This window comes from Onychostoma macrolepis, chromosome 03 (assembly GCF_012432095.1).
Source record: "Onychostoma macrolepis isolate SWU-2019 chromosome 03, ASM1243209v1, whole genome shotgun sequence".
Lineage (NCBI taxonomy): Eukaryota > Metazoa > Chordata > Actinopteri > Cypriniformes > Cyprinidae > Onychostoma > Onychostoma macrolepis.
Window position 1 is genome coordinate 41,142,755 of NC_081157.1, and position 17,940 is coordinate 41,160,694.

At 39.8% G+C, this 17,940-nt stretch overlaps 1 protein-coding gene across 1 annotated transcript in view; it reads left to right on the forward strand.

Moving 5' to 3' along the window:
• Nucleotides 1-5,904: 5,904 nt before the first annotated feature.
• vat1 (vesicle amine transport 1) overlaps nucleotides 5,905-17,940 on the forward strand; it is a 28,428-nt gene continuing 16,392 nt past the window's right edge. The window contains exons 1-2 of the mRNA XM_058769027.1: nucleotides 5,905-6,723; nucleotides 12,635-12,842. Coding sequence (XP_058625010.1) covers nucleotides 6,265-6,723; nucleotides 12,635-12,842 — 667 coding nt within the window. The 5' untranslated portion in view covers nucleotides 5,905-6,264. The remainder of the gene's footprint in view (nucleotides 6,724-12,634; nucleotides 12,843-17,940) is intronic.

Genomic DNA, 17,940 nt, shown 5'->3' on the forward strand with positions numbered 1-17,940 from the left:
TTTTGTCAGGAATTGAAATCGTACTCAGAGATTCTGAATACTTCTGTGTTCTGTGTTTCTCTCAGGCATTCAGTTCACGCCCTTAAACCCAACCATTATTGACAACCATCACCCACAGACGAGTTCCATCGACAGCCACACCCATAAGCGCTGTCCCGCGTTTACCTGCAGGGGGAGACAAATACCACGAGAGCGAGCACGTCTGTCACGTTAGTGCGTTACACGGTAGCCTGGCAGTTTATGTTGTTTTATTTAGCACCGAAAAAACGCATAATTATATCATTTTGTAGTCACAATACATTTTTTAAACTAGAAGAAATGGTCCATTACTAACCACAGGAGGTTACCGCATTCCTGCTGTCCATGGATGTTTACTTTCACACAATGGGTTTATGACCTTCTGAACTGCTTCAACTGTGCTCACAATTTCTTTCGGCGTTATTTCTTGTACAGTCTGTTTGGTTTGTTGTTTGTAAAGCCAGTTGTATCTTGTGGCATGTAGCATCGGTTCCTAGTATGTGAGAGTTTCATTATAAATCCCTGAAAACAAAGAAACAAGCATAAATATGTTTTTGAGTTTCCTACATGCAGATGTTGCATACATTTGTAGCTAAACAAAAATACCAAATACAAGACAGAAATAAAGAAAGAAAGAAATAGAAAAATGTTAATCCACTTAAATATGCTCTCATTACCATCTAGATTATTGTAATACTTCACTGTTTTGCACATAATCCCATGAAAAGCAACAACTTTGGATAATGTGAACAATAATATGGATGTTATATCAAATTCACAGGTTACAATTTTATGTGAATGTATAACACAAAGTATACATTTTATTGTGGTTCTTCACAATTTTGAGGGTTTTCTTTTGAGGGAAGTTCATTTTCATGGTCCTCTGTTGTAACAATTAAAAAAAAAAAGTATAGACATGATGGTATAGTTTTATGTTAGGGTGTCATGAGTGGTTGCTAGGGCATTGCTATGCAGTTAAGGTGTTTTAAGTGTATTTCTTTTTTTTTTACTGTGTTTCGATGTGATTGGGTGTTTTGAGTGATTGTTAGGTGACTCCTTTTTGGATCTGAAGGAGCGTTTGGTCCCAGAAACTGTGATTTGTGACGTATAATAATCCCCTTCACAAGCGGATTATTTTTAAAGGAATGGGTCACCCAAAAAATGTAAATTAGCTTAAAGTTTACTCTCCTTCAGATGAGAATGTTTGGTTCTTCACTGGAAACAATTTTGGAGAAATTTAGAATTAGAATCACTTGGTCACCAATGGATCCTCTGCAGTGAATGGGTGCCATCAAATTGAGAGTGATAAAAGCTGATAAAAACATCAGAATTTATGTATTTGTTTCCTACAAGCACTCAGCTTTCTGCTTCACAAGATGCTAAAAGATGGACTGGAGTCGTGTGGATTACTTCTGGATTATTTTGATGTTTTTATCAGCTGTTTGGACTCTTCTGACAGCACCCATTCACTGCAGAGGATCCACTGTTGGACGAACTATTCCTTTAACATACAGTTTCACAGCCATGCCACACTGAAGGAAACTCCTGTCAACACTTAAAATGTCATGTCAATTTCCTATGCTTTTTTTTTTTTCCAGCCATGCACTTAATATGTGAGTGTGCAGTGGACCTGGTTACATAAAGGACTGTCTCCCTAAATATATTCCTGTTGGACACACAGAAGCATTTCTGCTGGGCTGTTGGTCATATTCAGGGTCAGTGGAAGAACAGTCAATGGGTATCTTAGAGTCTTAGTGTCTTATAAACAGTAGCGCCATCCTCTTTTTGTTGTGTATGTGAATCTGGCACAAGTCTGAGCAAGTTTAAACAAGTAGTCCACTTAATTTACAACTGAAATGTACGTGTGTGCATCTACCTCGCGTCTCTGGATCTCAAGGGGCCAAGGAAAGCTAATTTTCATCCAGCACTCCAGCCCCATTCTCTCTGTCTTGCTTTGTGTGTGCAGCCTATATCAGGCCCAGAATGCATCAGATGCACACAGCCTAACCCACTTACAGCTTAACCAGACTGCAAAGGGAGCCTATTCATACACAACTGTAGTCTAAGGTTAACTATGGTCAGGATAAATCTCTCTGTCTCTATTCCCATTCAACCTTCTCTATATCAAATGCCCTTGTAAACTTTTATTACCCCTTATATGTCACCCGGGAAAGAGCTTAAGCTTGATGTTTTAATTACCAGAAGGTTACATAGAGAAAATGTTATTGCTCAGAGGATGCACTTTTATAGGTTAGACCATTGTGACACACGAGTATAGAAGAAATTACGAATATATGAAGAGTTCAGATGCAAAAGCCTCTAAGTGCCATCTGAAATTTTCTTCTAAAATGAGCATTTTTTTTTTATGTTCAGTTATTTCAGATTAATTGCATAGAAAAGGACCTATACATCACCATTAGAATAAAATTACTGAACCTAAATATAGCAGCCTGTTAATTAAAATTAAAATTTCAGACAGCACTCAGAGGCTTTAGCATTTAGAATGTAGGATTTTATTTATGATTATAACACAATTATTTTGCATAGATATTGATAAAATAAGAAAAATTATAATAATAATTAATAATTATATTTAGGATTGAATCACCATTATTTGCAATGATAAATATTGACAAAATAAGCATAATGAAATAAAATTATAATGATAATTTAAGAGTACATTTAGAATTAAAACAATAATTTTGCACAGATGTATAGATATTAATACAATAAGCATAATTAAAATTATAATCATAATTTGTGATTATATTTATGATTAATTATTTTGCATAGACAAATATTAATAAAACAATTATTATGAAATACAATTAATTTATAATTGAAACAATTATTTTGCATATTGTTAAAATAAGCATAATTACAATTATAATAATAAATGACAATTATATGTATGATTAATAATTATTTTGCATATATATATAGTTAAAATAAGCATAGTAAAATAATCATAAATTATGATTATATATATGATTAACAATTATTTTGCATTAATAGATAATAAATAAATTCTAATAAATAAAATAAGCATAATTAAAATTATAATTTATTATTACATTTATGATTAAAACTATTATATTTATGATTAAATGTAGACAGATATTGATAAAAGCATGGTTTATTAAAAAAAAGAAAAAAGAATGAAATCCAGCATGAAACATCCATTTACTAGTTGTTTATATTTTTGCTGCTTGAGGCAATTGACTTTCATATCATTTGGCAAGCAGGGTTCGCTTGCCAGCAGGACTTTGCTCGACTCTTTAGCCATTAGAGGATTTATGTCACCATTGGCGGGTACGGCAAGACTGGCACACAAACTCCAGACATTATTTGCAAAGATTTAGGACCAGAGCTCAAGCAGCTAAGCTGCAGTTAGCAAGACATTGGGTGTTTTCCAAGATCACTAGTTTTCAGATTTCGAAAGCAATGTATTTTTTGTCAGCATTTCTAGAATGCTGGTGACGTGATAAAAGGAAATAGAATTCCACTTATTTCATATTTTTCCTATAGCGTGACCTGCATAGCTTCTAAACTCATTCAGCCCCGTGACCCACAGTTCCCTTCCTGTTTCTCTTAAAGCACTTCCTTTGCGCTTGTAGCTGAGTCAGAGTGCAGTTTCAGTGACCTTTACTATTGCAGTGTTTGGCTGTGTGTATGTTTGTGTGAGTGTGACGGGGTGTGGAGGCTGATTTAGAGTGAAAAAGCATGCCTGCTTTGGCCGGAGTTGTTCCTAGCATGGTTATTTTCTGTCAGAGCACTCACAAACTCATGAGTGCAAAGCACCGCCTTCAAGTGTTAACAATGGTTTGTGAATTTACTGTGATTTCCAGATCGGTCTTGGAGAATAGAAGGAATAAATAGACATTTCCTCTTGGCCTTCTGGTTGCACACAAACATGCTCATAAGCACGCCTCCACAGCCACACGAAGGACGTACACGCCTCTACACACACGCTCGCAGATGCACACATCCGTTCTGCTACATTCATGCTAACAAAAACAACACTTGAAACTTAGACAGTGTTGCTGCTATGAGCTGTGCACATGCACACCTCATTTTTTTTACACAAATAACACCCTGGCATTGTGCACCATTTTGATTTCCTCACATTGACAGAAATATGAATATGTGATTTCCCCCTCACAAAACCCGCCCCACATCCGATTCTAAGGCAGGGGTGTCAAACTCAGTTCCTGGAGGGCCACAGCCCTGCAGAGTTTAGTTCCAACCCTGCTCCAACACACATGCCATGTAGTTTTCAAATAAGCCTGAAGGACTTGATTAGCTGGATCAGGTGTGTTTAATCAGGGTTGCATCTAAACTCTGCAGGGCTCCGGCCCTTCAGGAACTGCCTACACCAGTGGTTTTCAAACCTGTCCTGGAGTACCCCCAGCCCTGCACATTTTGCATGTCTCCCTCATCTAACACACCTGATTCAACTCATCAGCTCATTAGTAGAGACTGCAAGACCTTAATGGGGTGTGTCTGATAAGGGAGACGTACAAAATGTGCAGTGCTGGGGGTACTCCAGAACAGGTTTGAAAACCACTGGTGTAGGGCAGGGGTCTCCAACCCTGCTCCTGGAGAGCTATCTTCCTACAGATTTCAGCTCCAACCCCAATCAAACACACCTGAACCAGCTAATCAAGATCTTCAAGGCTACTTGTTAATTGCAGACAGGTGTGTTGGAGCAGGGTTGGAACTGAAATCTGCAGGACGGTAGCTCTCCAGGAGCAGGGTTGGAGATCCCTGGTGTAGGCAGTTTCTGGAGGGCTGGAGCCCTGCAGAGTTTAGATGCAACCCTGATTAAACACACCTGATCCAGCTAATCAAGTCTTCCAGGCTTATTTGAAAACTACATGGTATGTGTGTTGGAGCAGGGTTGGAACTAAACTCTGCAGGGCTGCGGCCCTCCAGGAACTGAGTTTGACACCCCTGCTCTAACTAAAAGATAACGAAACCGTTTGTCACAGTCTGATCTGATTTGTTGGCTGATGATTGAGTTAGCCAATAAAAATCTTTATTGGTTTGGGTTTACATTAAATTGGGTTTGAGTTTTAATGGTTTGGGGAAAAGATTTTGGGAGGAATATCGGGTTTGCTCTGGTGGTTTGAGGGGGAAAAAAAGCATGCAATATGAATACATCAACCTAAATACCATATTTGCATTTTTTAAAGTTATCTTAAGCTTTTAACTGTAATGTTGTGTCGTGTATTGTCTTAAAATATAATAAAATATGATTATACACTTTGGCTTCATGTACATAAATTTTTCCAGTCCATGTGTAACTTAGCAACATAAAAATAAAATGCTTTGGCTTCTCTTGGAACTATATTTACATTGCCAGAGAAGAAATAAACCATTTAACTGGACAAAATGTTGTATGAAATTTAAATTACTCTACATTTACTTATCCAGCTTCCTGTTTGCAGCTGAATCTCTGAATTTTTGCTTATTATTTTGCTCTTGCTTATGTTCATTTATTTATTTTTTATTTTAACGTCAATAACTAAAATTTTGTATGAAGTGACATAAGGCGATGGAAAATTTTACAAATTATTGTTACAATTTTTTTTTAATTTATTGATAGATCTTTACAACAAAACAGATTCATTTCTAAAGCTTAATTAAAAGCAACAAATCACTTTACTACTAAAACATCATAAAGCACAGATAAAAAAACAGCTTCTGCTTATTTAATACTGGTTGCATTTCAATGGCACACATTCCTAAAAAAGAAAAAGATTAATTTGTGAAAGTGTAGCCAATTTAACAATCAGCCAGAATTCCTCTCATTCTCTTGTGTGAATTTCAGCTGAGTAGTAAAAACAGCTTTACTGCATTTACTAAATTGAAGTCAGCACAGCTGCCTGTCAGCATACAAACTCCCTCATTGGACTCCTCAATCCATTATTCTCTCCCCCCCACCCTTAAATCCATTTCTCCGGGCTTTACAGCTCACCACGCCTCGCCTCGTTTTTTCTCAATAGTTGTCAGAGCCTCGGGTCACTCACTAGTCGTCGTGAGGCATCTTCCACTCCCTTTCTTTCTCTCTCTCTCTGTCCTCCACCTTCTCAGGCTCCAGCATCCTTTTTTGAAAAGGCTGAGAAAACCGTGGACCGCGAAGCAGCTCGTATACTCGAGGTCGCCTGAGCTCTGCATTATCCGAGGCAGGAAAACAAACGCAAAGTCTTTTCTCCTCAAAAGTTCTCGACTCAAACTCCGACCATGTCCGGCGAAGACGCACCTGCCCAACAGCAAAACGCCGAAGAGCAGAAGCAGCAGCAGCAGCAGCAAGAGACCAAGACGCCCGCCGAGTCCCCAAAAACCGAGAGCAAACCAGACCCACCGCCCAGCAGCGCCTCCACCGAGGCCGCCGCAGCCGCCGACGCCGACACCCCAGCGCCCGCCGCGGAGAAAGTCCCAGAGGAGGACACGTTCAGCTACCGGGCTCTGGTGCTCACCGGCTACGGCGGCTATGATAAGGTGAAGCTCCAAGTGAAGAAGGGGAAGCCGGCTCTCAAGAGCGGCGAGGTGATGGTGCGCGTAAAAATGTGCGGGCTGAACTTCGCAGATCTGATGGCGAGACAGGGACTGTACGACCGGCTCCCGTCCCCGCCGGTAACCCCGGGCATGGAGTGCTCCGGGATCATCGAGGCTGTCGGTGAAGACGTGACTGACAGAAAAGTGAGTACACATCGCTTAGTTCATCTATACAGCCATTTATTCATTAATGGTGTTTATTTTATTGCACATTTTAACGCGTTCGTTGTTATGAAAATGTTTCCACAATGTTTACAGTTCATACTCTGTGCAAAAATAATGTCAGTCATTCAAAGAGACAACTCGTACTCCTGTCACATTCACTCGCCACCGGAGACAAAAGAGGAACGGGAGGGGCACCGATAGCCTCATTTCAGAATCACCGGAGCTCTTGTCGCGCTGACCCGAGCAATGGGCCGGAACGCTAAACGTTCACGGGAGAGCGAGCTTTGCTTGTGTACGCGGCGAGTTGAAAGTAACAAACCGCCTGATGATACTTTTTGTACACGGTTATGCAAACATAGCGTTCACAGCTTGCATCGTTTCATATAATGGAAGCGTTGAGTTTATCGCGGCTCTGTGTGACTGAACCACCGCCCCTCTTTCTCTCAGCGCTCGCGAAGTCGCACCTGAGACGCGCCGCATCCGCGCACGTTAGCGTTTAATTCTAGACGTTCTAAAAAGTGGCAAAATTATGCTCTCGACGGGTTTAATGCACTTTTAGCGGCGTGTGTGCGAGCGATAGCGGTGTCATGTGGGCGCGTGGAAGACTCTCCCCACGCGCAGAAAAAAGGGCGAGGCGCGAGAGGGGGGAAAATGCTAATCGCACGCGCCCTTTGTCATCTGCCTCGCGCATTGTGACACCGACATACACTCTGACATCATTCATGCCAGGTTTTTTCTCTCTCTCTCTTCGTTTTGGCCTCTAAAAAAAAAACAATTAAAGTTGTTTTTTTTTTTTTTCCTTCATATAAACGTCAACGCCTGTTTCTGTAGGCACGGCGCCAGTGTAATACAATTTCTTATTACCATATTTGATATAGTTGGCCGGCGGATATCTATGCGATTTAAATATGATAAAGAAATCTAATTCTCGGGTTACTTTTTCAGCTCCTTTTTCAGGAGGAGTCTAGTGTGTTGTGGACTAATTGACTTTCTATGTGCTCGATATGAACAAATCGATGAGTCATGCCTGGTGGTCGCTGCGCTGGTCTCCATGGCAACGTATCATGGCAACGTCATGCACCGGCTCTCTGAGTTGGTTGAAAGGGTTTGATGGTTGTATTACCGAGAATAAACACGGTTAATGAGAACCAGTCGAGGTAAGATGTTGAAGAATTGTGTAAAATGCAGATTAAAGCCTGAGAGTGTGTTAACACCAGAGAGGGAAAGAGGGAGCGAGCACTAGGCGTTGGCTGGTGGGTGATGCAGAGGAGGAAGATAATGGTCCAGCCCTTCCTCAGCCTCGTCTGTCACCGATATTGAATTTAAAAGGTCACCGGCCTCTCTCTCTCGCTCTCTGTATTACCATGTCAGCAAGCAAACAATTGCTGCTTCTCACATCGGGGAGACCTGATAGTGCTCGGCAAAGCTGACATTGTTTGGTGAGCATGTGAGGTGAGGAATCTGCTGATTGTGGCATCCGGAAAATGACTCTTTCTTGGAGGAAGAGATGGAGACGCTGTCTCTGTGCACACCGCTGTAGAGGTGGACGCTAAAGGCCGTGACATCCTCTCACATGACCCGACGGATGTTATTCTGAAACTGCTCTCTTGTGCCCACTCTCTGTTTATATTATCATTTTTCTCATGAATAATTCATGTAACTTGTTGCTTGTGCACACACACACACACAATATTTATCAGAGTTCTGCTGCGAGGATCAGATGCATCTGTTCACAATTATCTTCCTCTGGACCACATTGTCAGCCTGGAATTTCCTCTTGCTCACTCGCGCTCGCCCTCTCTCTCTGTGTGTGTGTGTGTGTGTGTGTGTGTGTGTGATTTGACAGGTCGATGATAAACAGCGACGCAGTGAATGTCAGTAAGTGAACAGCAGGGACACGAGCCTCTATAGCTGAATCTGTTGGTGCCGTGTAACATTTTTGATCGAGAAACCGTTTTAACCATAAGGGTTTTGACATGGAAACCTGACATGGTTTCAAGTACTCTCATTTAAGAGCAGTTTAACGGCTCCATAAAGGAAGAGTTATGGGTTTGAGTCGTAGGCTGAGATTTGTTCAGTTAGTGGTACTATAAGAGTGATCAACATGTTTAATAAAATTTAATAAAAACATTTACTGAGCTGTAATGTCACAATACAACGAGAGGTAACCGTGTTTCACAATGTGCAGAGAGTGGTTACAGAAGTGGAAACAGTACTGGTGCTGTGATGGAAGTATGACCTAATTTGACAATTGTAGGGTATAAACAACGCAGATGAGAACAAAATGACTCTCTAAGCCCAGTTTTATCAGGTGCAGCGTAAAAACATAAAAAAATAAATGGATAAATTTGACAAGCCAAACTGTGACTGCAGTACTTTGCTGTGCATTAAGTTTTTTAACATATTTTTTTAAACATTTAATACTTTTAATAGTTCTAAAAATATAAATAGAGCTTTTATATTTGTACGTGGGGAAAAAAGTTCCACAAAAAAAAAGCACCCATTATTTCTGATTAAAAGATGGTAATATTGCCGTTCATTGGCAAGTTGGTAGTTTAAAAAATTGTAACTTATTAATGGAAAAATGCGTAATAAGTATGTAATATTAATCTATAATGGGGACATTGTATATCTTAAGTCTTGTACTGGTCACAATTTTTGTCACATTGTTGCCTTTTCTAGTTCATAGGGTTAGGATCTCTGCAGGTCCAAAAAAAAAAAAAAAAAAGAGCCAAACACCGAATGAGGGAAGAAGTATAAATATTCCATGGAATTTCTCAATTAATGTGAGGTCATTAAGCTGCATAAATGGTAATTATAAAATTGTGCTATTAAAAAATAAAGCTATTTAAAATAACTTTAGGGAGAGTAAAGCATGTTCACATTATAGGACATGTCAGTACAACTCTTTCCCCATGTTTTACTGTTTTTTGCAAAATGACCATTCTTTACAATGCCTGCTGGATACCAGTTAACATGTAAGTGACAAAAGCTTTTTTTTTCATATTAATTAATATTAAAATAATCATTAGATAATCAGAATATTTAAATTGGTTAAAATATAGCAGAAATATTTGGTAACTAGTTCTTCCATAATTAGTTGCCGTTTCATAGATTCTTCCAATTTGGACTGCACCCCACCTGGAGCATGCGGGGGTTAAACATCTTGCTCAAAGGCACAGTGGTGATAAAACAGGATTGTGATCTCAATATCTCTCCGCCTCACGTGGGATTTTGAGCTGCTGTCCTTTGTGTTAGCAGCCCATAGCCTCAACCGCAGGGCTACTGCCGCCACATACAAAACAAACAGATAAAATGGACAAAATCAGTGCTAGGAGACAGCAAAGCTTTATGGAGCAGAATCCCACTCCTTTCCACAGCAACAAGATTAGAAGTTCACCAACAGATGTATTAGAGCCAAATGCATTAGAGAGAGAGAGAGAGAGCCACTTTAGCCTTCAAAGTCTGTGTGTGTGCGCGAGCATGCATGTGTGCATACAGGACAGGAAGAGACTAGAGAGACATGGGAGAGGATCACAGACAGTGACAGACATCTCACAAGACCTTCAGCTGGCCTTGATCTCTGCAATCTCAGCTGAAAAGTGTGTTTGTTCAGCGCAAGAACAGAATACAAAGTATGATGAGTTAGTGACACAAGTGTGACTGTTTTGCAAGTCTGACGAAGAAAGGGAGAGAGAAAAAAGGAGGGGGAAGAGGGCTGATTTCCCCGTATGGTGAGTCATGGTCACAGTTCCTGGCCGAGACTTAAATGTCCATTGATCTGTGATGTGCAGAAAGTCCAATTAAAGGAGAAAGAAGAAGAGGAATTGCAGAAAGCAAGACTGAGACGTGGAAGACGAGATGAGAGACGGACAGGAAAGACTGCAAACCGTGTGGAGAGACGAACTGGGGCACAGACGTATTGGCTTGGGAGTAGTCCCACTCTCTAATTGGACTGTATAGACAAAGATGCCCATGTGTCCCTTGGGCCTATTAGACTGTGTCTCTTCCTGTCTGTGAGGGAAGCGCTGGGTATATTAGTGTTTGCGTTTTGCTTTTGAGAAAAGTGTGTGTGTGTGTGTGTTGTCTTCTCTCAAGCTCATTGAGGCTGAAGGATCTGCTTGCCCCCCAATGAGAGGAACTGATCTTTAGAAATGAAGACAGACGGAGGTAGAGGGGGAGATGAGAAATGAAAAGGAGTGATGGACGGAGAAAGAGTGGTGGAGGAAGTGGGATGTTTGTGATGCTAGTGATTGAGAAAATACACAAGTGGAGGAGGGGACATAAGTGTGGAGTGTTTTTGTGCATGTTACAAAGGTCGGACCAGTCAGTGTCACTGCATTTATGGATTTTGTAAACCGCTTAAAGGTGAAGTGTGCCGTTTGTTGGCACCAGCGACACCAAACAGAATGGCAATCTGTTTTTTTTGAGCGGCTTGACTGGGTTGGATATAACCACAATGGCTCAACCATTGATTTGAAAACATGGACTATTAGTGGTGCAGATATTATACTGTGCGATTCCTTTAGAGGTTTATTAGTGGTAGCTCCTATTGCTCATATTATATTTAAAGGGATAGTTCACCCAAAAATGAAAATGGTCATTTACTCAGCTTTATGTAGTTCCAAACCTGTCATTTTCTTCTGTGGAACACAAAGATATTTTGAATGTTAACTATTTTTGCCAATGCAGTGAAAGGCAATGGGGTCCAAAATAACTGGAGTAATAGTTGGACTAAAATTTGACAATGCCATGTAAATGCAGTAGTCCAGTTAAAATGGTATTGGTCAGGTTTTTGTGAAGTCAGACTAACAGACCTAGATAATACAATTGTAGCTTGGCTTTGTCTGACATGTGTACACCTTAAAATTGCGATGTAATGGAATTGGCATCAGACCTTTTCTTCTGAATTGTAACCTACATCCGAAAGAAACAACTTATTGAAAAATAAAAAATAGTCTGGGGATTTGGTTCTATCCATTGGTGGTTGATTGGATGGAGGCCGGTCTGAATGCTTGCATTTGATTGTAAGAAAGGGGTGGGTTTAAAATACCTGAATGATTGAAGAAGTCCAGCATAATCCACCAGCAAGAAATGTATCCTTTCACTGGGAGGTCAAGTTTTGAAAGTTAATTTTTATTAAATCAAGCTCTTTTTAAAAAAAAGAAAAGGAAAAAGCATGGATGATTTGCTCATAATAGCATGCAGGAAACTGTGAATTTCCAGTTCATAAAATATTAGATTATGCATTGTCTTGTATAGGTTCGACTATGCAACAAACCACTGTAGCTCAATTTCAACTGCGCAGACTCTCCAATGATGGTTCAGATTTATGTGCTACAAATGTGTGTTTGCATTCCTTGTATCTCTTCATTCCAAAGGAAGTAGTGGAAGTCTGCTCAATGAGTTTTCCTGTATCTGTGTGTGTGTGGGTCAGGTAATTGAAGGATTTTCAGTTACAACTGATATTATCAAACAACTCTAAATGGAGCACATTTATCTGCTCCAAGATAAAGATTAGCAAAACAGTCCAGCTGGCCAACAGTACAGGTTCAAATATTTTGTTGAGGTATGCTAACTGTCTTGAAGGATAATGACAACAAAACATACACAAGAGATCCCCCAGATCTGTGCAGCTGGGCGATTGTCTTGCCAAAAAAAGAAAAACTCCAATGCTACGCAAAACGGCAATTGAACAAATAACCATACAGATCCGCTGATCATTATCACATCTTCTCGAATGCACTCTTAATGTTTGACGTATATTCAACATTGTTGCAGCACCGCTATAGTGACTGTGGCATGAAACACTGAAAGGCACATTATTGCTGAAACATTCCAGGGCTGTTGTCCAAATGTTCCTTGAACGTTTCTGTTTTCTTGTCTGTAGGTGGGTGATAAGGTCCTGGTTCTGAACCGGAGTGGTATGTGGCAGGAAGTAGTAGTGGTGGCGACCACACACACCTTCCTGATGCCTGAGGGCATGAGCTTCGAGGAGGCGGCGGCACTTCCTGTCAACTACATCACCGCCTACTTGATGCTCTTTGACTTTGGGCACCTGCGTCCGAACCAGAGCGTACTCATCCATATGGCTGCAGGTAAGTGTGTGCACTGTGGAGATTATACAAATGTATTACAGGCTTCACAACAGGGATTACATGCAGCCTAATGTAGTTATATTTTCATGAGCTGCAGCACAATGGACACAAACACTTACGCACACGATGGATGTGTGTACGGTTCTTGCAGCTGTCCAAAAGGGAGCCCTGAGGCTTTTTACAGCGGCGAGGGACTACAGCAGTGGTTTACATTTTACTTGCGCGCTCCCATCATTCGTGGGAGTGGATCAGCGAGTCCCTTGTGGCAATTAACTGTTTCCAAGTGTGGACCCTAAGGGTTTTCTTGCTCGCTGTGCAGGTGTACGTATGTGTGGGGGTGTGTTGGGAATCCATGCTCTCTAAATAATGAACTTTGGGAGACACTGTAAGTGCAGGTGCAGGATTGAATAGTTTATTAGTTCTCAGAGGATATTCATGTAGGTGTCAAACAAATCTCTTATCGATAAATTCATACGAGCGAGTCCCTTGGCAGCTGTTTGGTTTATAATTGTTTAGGCAATGTTCTGCTCTCAGTGAAGACTGTGCTCTGGCTGTATTAGGTCTTGTTTACACTAGTGCGTTTTAGTTTTAATAGTGCGTCTTATTAAAATGATCCTCATCTACACTGGCATTTCAGAAACTCAGTCTACACTACACAACTGAAAACGCATGGCATGTGACAATTCATGCAGGTGCAACCATAGATGCGTATAGGTAGATTCCATATTTAGATGGCGGACGCATCTGTTTGCTTGGAGCGGTCGAATGGGGAATCTACTTGTACATCTCTATGGGTACAACGATGAGCATGATGTTTACACGGTCGTCAAGGATGCGCAGAGAGAATGTGGGCAGCCACGCCATCGTTTTCAAAAGTCTCCGTTTTGGTCCGTTTACACTGAGACGCAACCCCAGAGTTTTTAAATCTAAAACGGGGTCTGCAGCGTTTTCAAAAGTCTGTTTTTGAGGGTCCAAAACGTTGGAGTAGTGTAAGTGATAGGCGTAACAGTAGCAAAAGTTATGTGTTTTAAAACGAAAACGCAGTAGTGTAAACGGGGCCTTAGAAAACGGTGACAGATTTTGGGATGATAGTTATTTGGTCAAACTGTGATTACCCAATAGTTATATTTAATAGCCAAAGTGAGCAGAAAAAAAACGTTTCAAACTGATGAACATTTTTGTGGTATCAATATGAAAAGAAAAAAACCCCCCACTGTTTTAAAAATCCTAAGTGATATCACATCTGTCTGAGAGAAAATGTTGGGGAAGCTAGTGAAATGGCTGGAATCAGACTGAGGGGAGTAGCTAAATACATCAAAATTGCTGATAAAATCTGCAAACTTTGAACAAACTGCTCTGGTATGGTACGCTCTCCACATACTCAAGAAATACTAGCATTTAAAATGCTAACATCATAATGAAAAGTAGGCCTAACACACGGCAGTTTCCTGCCTGACAGCACTGCTTGGAAACCATACAGCCAATTCAAATTCAAGTGTTTTAAAAATGAAAAATGGCAAACGTTGTTCATAATTGAAGTATTTGATGTCTAAGTATTTGTTTGGTATTGTTTAAACAAGCTAAAGAGATTGATTTGTAAGACAACTGTTAAAGCCATTGATTGTAAGTGTAATTGGAGCCAAGCACCCAGTGTTCACAGCACCAACTACTGGTAAAAAAAAGACACTTTTAGTTTACATGCGGAGCTGGGTAGATTATTTTGAAACTGTAATCCATTACTGATTCCAAGTTACACTACCTAAAATGTGTAATGTAAGAAATTACATTACCAACTACAATTTTTATGTAAACAAACTACTTTTTTATTTATTTTTAATTGGAAAACTCATTTAAAGGAGCCTTCAGTAGTGTAAGCCAGTCTTTTTTTTTTTTCATTTCAAAGTGATGAAATAACCTGGTCGAGGTATTAGTGTTTTGTATGCAGCACTTTTACATTAGCTGATTAACTTATCCTGAGAAGTGTCTGGAGGACTTCTGTCTAACTGCATGGGAAGTCAGGCACACCATTTAAAAAAGCATATGAGATGGTTTCCATGTTTCATTGGTTTCTGTGCACTCCTAGTCAACAAATGTTACTCTTGTTAGTGTTTGTATTATCATTGATATCTTGAAGTGCTCATCCAGTATTTGGATGAGTATAAAACGATGAGCACGAAAAAAAAAAACACATGGCGCGTATTTGTGTAAATCTTACATAAAACCATTCTTGAATGAATTGCAGCATTCAGTTTAGTTGGACAATTTACGCAAGAATGGATTTATGAATTATATACACAAGAATCAATTCTGCTTGTGTTTCATGAATGAGGCCCAACGAACGAACTTAAATATTTTCACATTCCCTCTCTGGGGTCTGATGTGTCTGATATCCCCTGTGAATGCTTATGGACATATGCATCAGACAGTGTGGGTGTGGATGAAGCTTTGGCTCTGGCTGGAAGGAAACGCTCTCGTCCAACTGGAGCGTTGCAGAAACCAGAATTCTCAAACAATCTCAAACGTCTCCTTGAACCGCCACCACACCCTAAAAGAGAAAAGAGGGAATGTTTTAAGACAAAACTTGGTAGTAGTTGCAAATATTTGCAGAGAAATCAAACCAAAACCCCCATAATAAATAGAGGTCTCTGGTCTGTCATTTCTGGAGTAGGCGTGTCAATCACAGATGAGTAGTCTGTAGTTATGTAGCACATCGTGTTTCTCGTAACTATAACCATCAGTCTTTGTTTCAGCTTGTATGTTTTCTTGTTCTTGAGATTGTTTGTGTCTATGAATGTGTGTGTGTGTGTGTGTGTGTGGGTGCTCAGGAAGACCTTGGTATCTCAGTGCACAGGATGTTTTTTGAATTCGCTGTAAAAATGGAAATGTTTCCTCTGATTTTAATGAGTGAGGAATAGCATTGCACCGTCATATGGAGCATGATTTTAGGTAAATATTGAAGTATTTATAATCTTTAAAGGAATTTACCTCAGTTGTTTTTAGTTATTAGTTAATGCTTGTTGCTCTTTTCCATTCAGTAACGGTGCAAGGGAACTGAAGCTGTCTGGCTTTAAGGCTGCATGAAAGTATCTGATCACAAACAGATATCGATTAAATGCAGGTGTAAACACGATCCAAAATGTTTTGTGACCGGATCAATCAAAGGTGTTTGAAAGTGCGTATAACTACAGTGCATTTGTAGTGTAAATGCGTAAAGAGGGAAGAAAACGGTGAAAAACTACCTACTTGTTATAATAGTTTGTTGTATCTGGAAAGCGTTAAAGGAAAGCCACGGATGTCAATGGGCGCTTCGCTTTTGAAATAAAACAAACATTACACTCGACCCAAAAACTGCATTCCAGGATTACAGCATCCAGGAAGAGCAGTCACCATCTGCTACGGTTTATAAAATAGATTTCTAATGATCTTTTTCTGTCCACTTCCCCTGTAATTTAAGAGATTAGTTAATCCAAAAATGAATTGTCACTTCAACCTCAGGGGTTTTTTTTTTTTAAACCTCAGTTTCTTGTATGGAATACAAAAGATGTTTTGAAGAATGTTCACTCTGCTCTTTTCCATACAGTGTCCTTTGTCAAAGTAGACTGCATGACTTGTTATATTCTTCTAGTCTTCTAAAGCCATGAAATAGCTTTTTGTGAGGAAAAAGAGAGAAATCCCCCCTCCCCCCCACCCAACCACAGCGTTATTAATGTTTTGAATTGGCTTTTTTTTTTTTTTTTCTTTGTTCGTTTAATTGAATTTGTTTATGCTTTTATCTAATATAACAGATGTAGTTTTAGTTCACAATGACAATGCTGCACAGCTGTCAAGTTTTATTTGCACTTTTACATTTTAAACTTTTTTTTTTTTTTTTTGTGAAAATTTTCCTTTACCTCATATTACATTACACCTCTAGCATTCCAGTTTGTTAGCATAAGCTCACTCCCCTATAAGGTTGGACATGCGGAAATGTGATCTAGTAGCTTATTGCTGATTTTATAAACCGCCAGATCAAATCAGAGCAGAGTACAGCCTCTTCATTGTGACAGCACCTCATGCCAAATACTACACCATTATCTGTCTGATTGGTCAGTCGAATTTAAGTGAGTCACACACCAGTCACAATCGGTTTTATTTGGTCTGCTGGACCTTTGCCTTTTAGTGCTGATTTTGAGATCGGTTTTGAATTCAACAATAAGAAAAAGCTGTTTATAGATTATCACAGATTTACAGCCTCCACTTTGAATGCTGTCAAACAACTCTGTGAAACAAGTCTCCCTCTCTGTGTGTCCTCTATTTGCACTGAGGGTGTGGGCTGAGTGCTCGTATGTTGGGAATCTGCAGAATTCCTCAGTGTTTTGGGGAAAATTCCCTCTTGCTAGAGGAGGGTGATACTGGGAGGGTAATATTGTTGTGGCCGAGATTGTTGGCTGCCAAGTCTGTGTGCGTGTATGAATGTGTGGATAGAAGGAAGCATAAAGAGTTCACTGTGCGTGTTTCACCCTCGTATGCCCTTGTGTAAAACGACCTGATTAGATGAACATTGCACGTAATGTTCTTAAATAAAAATGCCACACAATCCCAAGCGCAACAAATGGAATTAAACAAAGAATCCATAACTATATAAGCAGATTCTCCTATGTTCTCTTGCTCTCCACAAGCCCGGAGTCAGTTTGATCAGTGCACTTATATTTTATTCAGAAACACTTTTTGGCTTACTTTTCAATTGCAGTGTTGCAGAAGAAGTCTTGCTTATAGCCAGACCTTTGACTAAACGACATATGGTCTGGTCCTCGCTGCAGCTTATTCTGGCCAAGAACTGCCCACTTGGAAAGAAAGAGACCTCCTGAAGTGACAACTACAGTTTTTGATTTAGCATGCTATTTAGAGGTGGGTTTATCTGTAATAACACAATAGACCAGTGAAGAAAAATTTTAAACATTAAATGAAAGGCGCTTCCTTAGCACTGATGTTTTGTTAACACAATTAGCATGGCAAACAGCTTACTGTTGGGGGAAAAAGAAAAAAAAAATTATTATTTTTGTTCTTGTTGTTTGAATTATTTGAGGGGGAAAAAAAAATATATGCATACACCAGTTAT